Genomic DNA, 11,314 nt, shown 5'->3' on the forward strand with positions numbered 1-11,314 from the left:
ATGCAAAAACTTGAAAAATCCGAACCTAATGCCACACTTGCCGCCTTATAAAACTGAAGACATTCTCAAGAATGGAGTAGAGATGGCTGAAGAGTAGAGTTCCCGTGCAAAAGAAGTGGGTCGAGTGTACCAACACGAGATATACGATGCGATGAGACCCATATATTCTAATATTAGGTGTAGTAAAAAGTCATCGCGTATTTTTTAGCTCAAAATTGTATATACAATATCTTCGTCAATAATGAATGAAATTCAAATTTAAAAAAAGGGTTTTAAAGCTTGAAATCTCTACTTTTAAAAGCTTATCACATTTTTTAAGTTTATATGAGTTTGATAATTTTTACATACCAAAAACTACGAGCTGAAAAAGACGAAAAATTTTCTTCTCACTTTGTGGATTTGTAACGTGTCCAAAACGAATTTGAGAAAATTTTCGATTACATATCGTGAAAGCTTGATACTTTCCCTACAAAATCGTTTTTTTTAAATATTCCTACGACTTTTGATTACTGAGTTATCGCGGATTAAATAAAAGAATTATTTTGACTTTAATTGCTCATAACTCCATTAAAAATTGTCGTATCGTATAATTTAAAAAAGAGATTTTTAAAGCTGAAACTTTACTCTATTAAGATATATTTATAATGTTGGTAAGAAAGTAATTGCGGTTTTTACTGATAGATGTCTTTTAAAAAAACGCGATGACTTTTTACTACACCTAATATTACCGAGATTTTGAATATGATTGCGCAACGCAAACGGTGAGTAAAATTCGTGGTAAAAGTTATAAGCTATGACTGTTACAAACCCTAATGGGATTTAGAATATCTGGAACGGACGACGATTAATTGTACGAGATCCTTGAAATACTCTGGCCGGTACTATTACGGACTGTAGATGATCGAGCCAAGTATCTTGAGCATTATCGGATATATATATATATACAGTGGTCATACCAGTAGTTTCCGTACTCGGAATAATCGGAAACTCCCTGATTCTTGCGGTCCATTTGAAAGCGAAGACATACTTGAAAGCGTACACGTATTTACGTATAGCAGGTCAGTGGAAACGTTGGAAATCAGCCATGAATTAACGTGGAATTCACCCGCATCTGCCATCCAGATTTGTTATTGTTATACGCTTGGAGAGAGAATCCTCTGTAATCATCCCTTGATGACAATTATGCCGTAGTCGCGAGCGAGGATTTTGGATAAATGGAATAGTTCAACTTAATTGTTTGATTTAAATGTTCGACTTAAAAATATCCTGAGTAATATTAATCATATCAATGTTACAATTGCAGCAAGAATTTCTATAATTTTTATACAGTGCTCACGACTTCGAATCTGATCACTTGCGTCCCGCTCGTTTTCTCCGGTCTAGGCAGAGGCATTTTTCGTTGTTACGAAAAGGCTAATTGAAATTCGAAATTCGCGTTCGTTCACTTTCCGATCGGCTCCATTACTTCAAACATCACACCGCGTTAGGCGTGAGCGACGATTAATAATAGTCTGCGGGTAAAAGTTTTCTATAGAAATCATAATGATTGTTCTGTTAGTCCCGCAGATAAGGAAAAATTAACAAATTGTAATTATATCACTCAGAAAAGTGATCTTGCAGTTATAGCGAAAATTATCTAAGTACGAAGAATAGATAAATTTCTAGCGATATTGAATATATATGGCACCTAATCACATAGATGACAAAGATAGAATTTAGATTTGTGCTATAAATCCTATGCGTATGATACATAATTTTCTATCAGATATAAAAAACAGCTATAATTCTAGCTGGAGCAGCAAAATATTTTTTTGCGTGATGTGGAAATCAATTAAGTAGGTATAAGAAAAGGCCAATATAGTTGAGGCTAGATCTTAGTTCCTATATACTCGTATAATAATATTTTTACAATATTTTTTATTTATTTTACAGTACTTTTATGTAAATTCTAAATCATCTTTCTGCTATACTTTATTATTTATATAAATTCTAAAATATCTTTCTGTTATATCGATTAACTTTATTATTGAGTTATAAGCATTTTATTAGCAAAAAAAAGTTACGTTTTGAAATAATATAACGAGATCCAATTCTCACAGCATGCCGCGATGGAAATCACCTATATTGTGCAGGTGGGAGATAGAGCGCAACTTGACGATCTTCGTTACCTTCTTCGCCATTTTGATCAACATACTGCTTCGTGTACAAGTGCAACGAGCGTGGGGAGCTGGTAACGACCAACTTCTTTCTTATTCACGGTAAGAAACGGCGATAACGATGATGACGATGATCACGAAAAGGTATACTGGTGCATATATATCCAATTCCCCAATTCCCATCCCAAAGTATTTTCAGCCACTCCCAATCATCCACAGAGGTCGCATTAATATCTCTTATTCCCTGTATTTCCAGAACAACGATATTTCATCAGTTATGCTTTTACGAATTTAATTTTGTTTGAAAACCCGAATAACATCGAAATGATTTTTGCAGGTAGTTTCATCTTCAAACTTGGCTTCAATCCATTAATAATATTTGGCCTGATAGCCGCATATTTGCTTATCGCAAATCTCATTATGATATATTTGGTGAGGAGGGCTCCTCAAGCAGAGCGAGATGTTGAAATCAAAGTAAAAATATATGCGAAGGAAATCATCTGCGTTTAATTACGTTAATGCGAGAATCTACGGAGATGTTTATCGTACAAGTTTGCGTGACAAGGCTGTGAACTAAAAAAGGCTACGAACCGTGTTTTGTAAATTACTTCCGACCTAAAAACACACCTTCAGAGTTACAAGTTAGAATGTTAGACAAGAGTTTTTCGATTGTGAACTATAGAAATAGTATAATCAGTTTTGAACTTTCGCGCTAGCTGCGCCACTTCATTCTATGCTACTCCAGAAGCTGAATGGAAGTGGTGGTTGTTGTACTCCACCACTTTAGAGCGTCTCGGAACACGATTTGCATGAAACTCATCCGAGAACCGAGTGGTATCCGGAAACAGAGTTTCGCACGAATCATTATTGTCTCGCGTAATTGGAAAAGTTTCCCTCAAAAACCGACGCTGTCTTTGCGAGCGCAATTATTAAAACTTTGTTGTCGCTTTTGCTGCATCGCTTTCATAACAAATAGCGTAATCCGATTGATATCGATTCACCTATCAATAGTAAATAGCTTGCATCTTTCTTTTCTTTTCTAATCGTCGATATTAATTATTGATTTAATATTTTCCTATATTAGAATCAGTAATTGTAGAGTCGTCTAGTATTCCATGAACTTACGTTTATAAAAATACACATGTCTGAAAGATATCTCAAAGACATCTCGCTTTGCTTTGCTTTATCGCATTGATTTGCCATCTATCAGGATCAAGACTGACGATTATGCTGGAATCGTTTTTCTGTTCCTTGTGGGCGAGCTGCCAACTCATTTGGCGTCGCGACGCAGCGCCGTGTCTCTGCTTTAAGGCGGTGATGCCGATGGTTTCTGCAGATTTCGGGAGGATTTACAGAAAAGTGAGGGACGAAACGTACTACGCATCGCGACGCTACCATTATTAAAGCAGTCTCAAAAGAATACGTGTGGGCAGAATATTTTTCTCGTATTTTTAACGCTGTTAAAAGAAAAACGCCATCAAAAATATAATTTTTATTATCAAAAGTAAAGAAACAAAAATATGTGCGACGTCCGAGTCTATTAACTTTGAAGGTATTTTAAATTTAAACCGAAATGACGACGGGATTATAAAGAATAATCGTTTTTTTCAAAGTGTATAAATAATTAAACTTTAGGGCAGGAATAATTAAACTTTGTATATGCAATTAAACTCACACAAATTGGAATCCATGTAACGTGACAAGCGTTCTTACGTTTCATCGATAATAATTTATTCATTTTGTTGTATATTTCCGCATGTGGGCGACTCTTTTCAACGCGCTAGCGAGAAGGATCACTTACTTCCATCAACAGGCAGCGAAATGAAATGTGAAATATTTGTATTATAACATTTTCATAACAATAATTAGTGATCCAATTTATTTACAGATCTTTATTGAAAACATAATAGATATAATAATCACGCAAAGTGAGCAACAAGAGCCAATTGTTTCTTATAGTAATAAATAATCGTAAATAGTTATAACTCTACACAGCATATATTTTCTATTTCTATAAAAGATAGATATAAATATAAGGAATAAATATAGAGAAATAAAAAAAGATTAGAGATAAAGATTAAAATTAACGCACAACAAATGCAAATAAAATATAAGACATTTTAGTTACATCTATTGTGAGTTACATCTAAGTCCTAGTCCTAATTTTTTTATTTCTTTAATAGATATATGCTATTTTTTCCTATTCCTAATATTTCTTTCATTATGTGCAGGGTTATAATACAAAAAAAATTTTTGACAAACTTTCAAATATCAGGTTCGATTAAAGTAGACTGCGACTTAAAATCTGACATGTTTAATGTAGTATATATTATCGAGGTTCGTTGTTTTACGTTGGTGAAGGACTGGTTGATACCTGACGAAAGTACGCTTGTCATCCGATTCCTGACGGTTTCGCAATTTTCGTAATCGAACTTTCTCTTTAGCGGGAATCGATAGAAACACTTCTGACGCCGGCGGCAATTTCATACGTGATTGTTCCTGCCATTTGAGCATTTTTTTCTGTCTTCTAAAGAGCTGTCTGGCCAAGAGATAAACCAGCTCGATTACGCTCAACACGGAACCACCGAGACAGAGACCGAAGATACCGCCGAAGGATGCTGTAATAATTCGCGCGATTTCATTAGAATCTACCGAGTAAAATTAATTCAAACGAGATAAAAGATCAACGAATTCTCTGTCACCGGTTAATCGAAATATTGGGATCTAACCCACCGAGGAGTGAATCCCAGCTGATGGTACTTTCCTTGCGATACTCGACGTACGACACATCGTCAAAAAATACGTACACAAAAGACGTATTATTAATATTGAAACCGTGCCTAAAAATATAATGAAAGATATGAAAATAAAGTGCAAAAACATAATCTCTTCTTCACAACTCAATAAGAAGTTATTAAAAGTTCATGAAAATAATATAAATAATCTCATATTGCGAAGAAAAAGCTAACGTTCTTTTCATTTAAGACAATGAGTAGACTCACGTTAGATCAAAATCAAATCCGACGTCATCCATTTTAACATATTCAGGATTGATGGTATATAACATATCTGTGCACTGGGGCAGACACTTTTTGCAAGTTCCCGCGTTCGCGTGATGTGGTATCGATTCTAAATTTAAAAAAACACTGCGTATATACTCTGCTAGTTCTATATAATCAGATATACGATATATCTAATTATAATAAATATATAATAAATATTTGAAAAAATATTATCTTACTTCGGATGCTCAAAAGGCAATTTATGTCAGATAAGTAACATGTCTTCATTCCCTTATCTATCAACACATTAAAGACCATAACGTTACGTAGTTATCATATTAATTATGAGGTGTTATTATATGATATCGACCCTCCATCTGTAATCTAGATTTTTTTTGTTTAACCCAAGTTTTATTCTTTGTTCTTAACGCTTTCAAGAAATGTTGAAAAATTCGGAATTGCTTTTCATCGGCATCTCTATTACAAATGCCGCAACCAACAAGATATTTTAAGAGGGAGAATTTTTATTTCGGAAAAATTTAAAAGTGGAATTTTACTTATACTAAAAAAAAATCCAGATTACAGACGAGGGTTTATTTAATATTTATATATCATCGTATTAACGCATTTACAAAAAGTTATAAAATGTGATAAAAGTAAATGTTACAGCACCTATATGTAGCTCCAAGGGAGAAATTTACTCGATTAGATAATTTTGTATCTTTTTTATGGATACTCACGCGACTCCGGATAGTAAAATGGCAGGCAGCCGCACATATGATGTATGTGATTGGCTATACAATCCGATATGCACGATTGATGGCTGTAGCGAATCTCGCCCGGCATCTGTATTCATTACAATTACGTGAAATATGAAAAGCGAGAGTTTACAGCGGTTAAATAAATCGACCTAAGCCGAGGGGCACATAATTTTACCTCGTTGTCGAAGTAGCACAAACGTTTTTCCAGAGGGATGGCCCTCAAGCTTTCCATGCCCCTGATAGACGTCCCGGTAATGGATATCGCCAGGACGTGACCGACCGGCACGGCTGTAATGTGTGCACCAATGTCGGGAAAATCAATTGGGTCGTGTATTATGACGGAAGCTCCTATGAAAGGGCGCGAAGTAGCTTTGTACATATCGGGCTCGATATTTAAGGCGACTGCGAGTCCTACATCGCGGCCGCTTCCAGGCGCTTTCTGCAAAAGACGAGTTTATCATGTGCACAACGTAGTCGAAATTAGATTATAACAGAATCTGACCACAAGCAAGTTTATCAAAGTCCTATGAGAGAAATATGTATCTCTTCGTATATATAATATCTCACTTTGACTTATAAGGGAAACCGGGTTGTCACAATTTTTGATTAGTGATTTTTAGAAAAAAGGGGGTGGATGCCTGATTTTGAAATATTATGTGCGTTATAATATATCTACATCTTTTAGGTATTTAAAAAAAATGTTACTCGTGAATTCATCATATCGCAAAAATAAGTTGTTAAATTTTAAATAAAAATGTGACAATTTACCCCGTATTTTAGATTAATTGTCACATGGTCTAGGATTAGCAATTACATATTTGTTATAGACAACACATATAAAAAATACAATTTTTATTTTAACAATATCATTTCTATATTTTGAAAAATAATAGTATAATTATGGTATTAATTTAAATAAAATCGTTATTTTAATCATAAAATACATAATTTGTTTTTGTACCATAGTTTCTATATAAAAAATGAAAAAACATATATATCTATATACAATATAATATATTTGGAAGTATATTCTCTAAAAATGTGTTCTCTTATAATATCTTTAAAAATTACTTATTAAAATTAATTTTCACCTAACCTTGTCTCATTTTGTTCAATCTACCCTACATAGCCATGTTTAATAAAAGAGATTGTATTCACAAACTTTGTCAGGATAATGATTAATTAATTATAGCACAGGTCTTCTAAGCATGTCATTTTCTATGAATACAGGAATATCGATTAATAATGCCAAAGACTTGTCAGACAACAAAATAAGTAATAAGAAAAATTTATTCAATAACTTCGTTTTCTTAAAAATTGTTATAAATAATATATATAATGCTTGTGGTGCTAAAATCATTTTACACAAAAAATTAATATTATATCAGCAATCTACAGTCAAAAAAAGAGAGATTTTTCTGCCACAACCTGTTATAAGCATTTTGACAATCAACCTCGTACGACAATTAGCCTCGGTCTCCTTTACTGTCTCATAAGACTAAAAATACTGTATTTTATATAAAAGCATTTCAAATACATGCTCGGCTGTGCTCGTGGCTAGATTATGTTATAGGATTTCTAGTCGAAATCAATGCGAGGATATCGAGCATTACCACTATTGTATGCACACCCGGTAAATCATCTTCAGAAGTGTTATTGAAGTCGGTGGAATTAAAGGGCTTGACTTTGGACCTGCAGGAGAACGACAAAAGCATAAATAAAAAAAGCATCTAAATGTCGGATGAGTCTGTATCAGATTAGTGTCAAAAATTCGTCAATTTTTCTATCAAGCTTCTGTGCATGCTTCTATTTTTGTATCAGATAAAAACAAAGAACTAAATTATTACTATTAACGAACTCTCAAAGTTTAAAAACGTTTCAAAGTGTACAAGGCAAATGAGAGTTATTAGGAGCAATATTAGAAATAATAATAATATTCGGATAACGTATAATAAAATTAACACAGTGTTAATTTTTTTATAGTTATCTAAATATATATTATTATTATTTCTAATGTTGCACCTAATTAATTACGCCCGATTGTCATTTACTTACATACTTTGAATCATCCACAAACTAAAGTTTTTAAAGATTAAAGTTTTTAAAGACAAAGACCTTCTTTTCAGATAAAGCAGATGCTGAAATTTTATTTACAACAATGCAAAAAGATAAATATAGTAGTTTAATGAGAGTCAGCAACGATAAACAGCGCAATTATTTAGTGAACAATCAATAATCAGATATTGGATTGATGATCCATGACCGAATTACTTCATGTTCCGTGATGATTAACAATGCTTCTTTCTTCTTTGTCAATTTGCGATGACTTAAGGATTATACTGAGCTAATTATAAAAAGAATCAAAACGTTAAAAATAAAGAAGACATCAATCCAATATCTGATTATTGATTGTTCACTGAATAATTGCGCCATTTATCATTGCTGACTCTCATTAGCCTACTATATTTATCCTTTTTGTATTGTTTAAAATTCGAGTATAATTAAAATCCTAATATAATTATTGTTATTGTTTATTTGCAACTTCAATCAACAAATATGAAGAATCTTTTGCACCAACTTAGCATTCCATAAAGCAAAGCAACATTGTAAACATTGCACCAATGTTGCTTTTGTATGCAATGTATAGATAATATAACATAGTGTCAAAGAAATTATGTGTTTCCGAGAATTTTCTCGCGACAATTACATGTGCTCAACGTAGTAATGATAATTGAAAGCGCAACAGAAACCCTCCTTGGATTTGACAGTCTTGAAGATCTTGCTGCAATCGTAAACCTTGCCGATCCAAGCGCATCTCAGTAGCAACGCGCTGCAAGGCTGCATCAACTGCGAGAGATGTCGTTAATTATTAACTCGAATCTTTTTTCGTCATCTGAACGGAATCTATGATTAATTTGTATCTCCTTGGAGATACAAATTGATCATTAGAATAATCATTTTTTACCTGCTTCATGAGCGCTTCGACCGTCATGTCGAGTCTATCGAGGACCTGTCTCGCGATCGCATTGTCTGAAGAGATCTTGTTGGGTCGTATTAATTTTATTAGGGATGAAAAAAATTTATCGCTGTCATTCGTGGTGAACCCATCCATGTATCTGTTGAATCGTGTAAAATCGGGACGTAACATCGGATATGGAGATTTAAATTCATCGATCCAAAATTAATTAAACTAATTTTCACACATAAATCGTCATATTAGATAGGTACGAAAAATTTGTCATATCAAATAGTTTTATTGAAGAAAATTGAAAGGGAGATTAGCAAAACTGAAGCAAAATTGTCGAATTTAGAATAAATTTTTTTTAAACCAAACAGAAATTTTTAATTTCACTTTTTCTTCAAAAATTTCAATTTTTTTTTTTAATTTTGTACGTATGTTAAACATTTGCGATATCCTATCATCAAAAAACTTCATTTTTCCAATTTTATTTATTAATACAAGAGTTCATGACAAACGACGAACCCTTCGCACCCCAAATGAATAATTAAAATAGATATCTTATTAATCGCTTACAAATTCTTGGCAATAAAGTCGGCGTGTGGACGGTAGACCTTATTATTATTACATATGGTGATTGCTGGAAAAGACACGTCCCATATCGGATTTGACGTGTAAATAGTCGTAACTATGGGATTGTTCGAGTAATTGGCCCACAAGCGTAACATCCATATAACGCAGAACACGATGGACAACATACAAACCTGTCGAATATGAGAGTAAATTACGTTTCCTGGGCAATATTATAGAGTCTATTTTTGTGCTTTTGAGATTATTATAAGGGCCTCACCAGGAACCAGAGGATACTCTCGATTATCGACGATCCGTCCATACTTATGTAACGAAAACCATGCAGATTCGTATTGTCACAATAGACACTAAACCAGTCTAGATGTTTTTTCACGTATGCCAGACATTTGCGATATCCTATCACGACGTGTAAGATATTAATTCGTTTCCGAAGATATATAAATAATTACTAAATCTGTACTGAATATTAATAAGCACCAATATGTATTGATAAATTAAAATAATATTAATGTCTTACTATGCTTTACATTGTCGAATTTGGATTTCTTATTCCAATTGGGCTTCATGTTTTTTTGAAGTTATCGTGTTAATGCTTGTATTATAACTGCCACTTGCCAAGGGAACTACCGAATGACTAGACGTATTGCCGAACGTGTACTCTAATTTCTTTAGCCAGCGGCTGCCCTTCATTTCCGACTCGGTCGCTATACATCATTTAATTTTCTATCAATATCCCTAAGTAAATTCGATGAAATGACATTAAGGTTCCAGTAATGTTCACCTAAACGTTCAATCTATTTTGATTATCTGCTTGCGAAGATCGCGAATTTTGGGTCAAATATTCCATCGTGAAACTCAATAATTTAAGATTTATTACATTCGACTAGTTTTCTAAGTCTTAAGTAATTGAAAAGAATTGCTTTTAAAATACGAAAAATTCATCGTACAGTCAAAATGCAGATATCTCTATAAGTCTAAAGCATTTTATTTACTGTCGTAATTATTCGGCTAATTTTTTTGCTAAGTAATTGAAACATCACTCTTTTTAAAAAGGTGACATATTTTATATCTTTAGATCTAGACATATTTATACAAGTCCAAGAAAGTATTTTATATCTTTATCGCAATTTGACAAGTTACTTTTATTTACAAAGAACTTTAATAATTTTTCAGACTTTTTCATTTAAAAAAATTATTATTATTAATATTCACCATGCCGGTAATAAATCATAATAAGTAATAATAATAGGTAATATCAAAAGCAACAGCAGGATGAATTTAATTTAACAGATTTGACTTGATAAAAATAACAGTGTTTCGCTTTATATTAATTTTTATTTGACAACTAAAAGTAATAATTAATAATTCTAATTATCTATAGATTTTCAGTGAAAACCCAATAGATATAATAATCATGCAAAATAAGCCGCAAGAGTTTACTATTTCTTATAATAATAAATAATAGTACGTAGTTATTCTACATAATAATTAATAATCGTAAACATTACACACTAAAAAGAGGTAATAGCAAATATATTTTGTTTAAATTAGTGAAATATTTAGTAAATGTCATTAAATATAAATAAGTAACTGTTTGGTAACACATGATAATTAGAAAAGTAAAGTAATATTAAAAAAATAAATTAGCATTTAGTTAATTTTAGCTATATAATCAGACATTTAATTGAAATTACTTTGTCAAAGCTTTAGCAACTATCGTTTAAGTTTAATTTATTATTTTTTCTCAGTGTATACACCGTATATTTTCTATTGTTTAAGCTCTGTACACAATGGAAGAAATATTACAAAGTAAAGAAATAAAAAAATTAAAACTATAAATTAAAC

General features: G+C 32.3%; 1 protein-coding gene across 1 annotated transcript in view; it reads right to left on the reverse strand.

The window, feature by feature from the left end:
* Positions 1 to 4,454: 4,454 nt before the first annotated feature.
* Positions 4,455 to 11,314, reverse strand: part of LOC108754381 — a 94,133-nt gene continuing 87,273 nt past the window's right edge. Inside the window, exons 21-28 of the mRNA XM_018496633.1 lie at positions 9,729 to 9,865; positions 9,455 to 9,642; positions 8,885 to 9,035; positions 6,083 to 6,358; positions 5,899 to 6,004; positions 5,159 to 5,285; positions 4,890 to 4,996; positions 4,455 to 4,774 (exon numbers count right to left, since the gene is read on the reverse strand). Coding sequence (XP_018352135.1) covers positions 4,455 to 4,774; positions 4,890 to 4,996; positions 5,159 to 5,285; positions 5,899 to 6,004; positions 6,083 to 6,358; positions 8,885 to 9,035; positions 9,455 to 9,642; positions 9,729 to 9,865 — 1,412 coding nt within the window. The remainder of the gene's footprint in view (positions 4,775 to 4,889; positions 4,997 to 5,158; positions 5,286 to 5,898; positions 6,005 to 6,082; positions 6,359 to 8,884; positions 9,036 to 9,454; positions 9,643 to 9,728; positions 9,866 to 11,314) is intronic.

This window comes from Trachymyrmex septentrionalis, unplaced genomic scaffold (assembly GCF_001594115.1).
Source record: "Trachymyrmex septentrionalis isolate Tsep2-gDNA-1 unplaced genomic scaffold, Tsep1.0 scaffold8, whole genome shotgun sequence".
NCBI lineage: Eukaryota > Metazoa > Arthropoda > Insecta > Hymenoptera > Formicidae > Trachymyrmex > Trachymyrmex septentrionalis.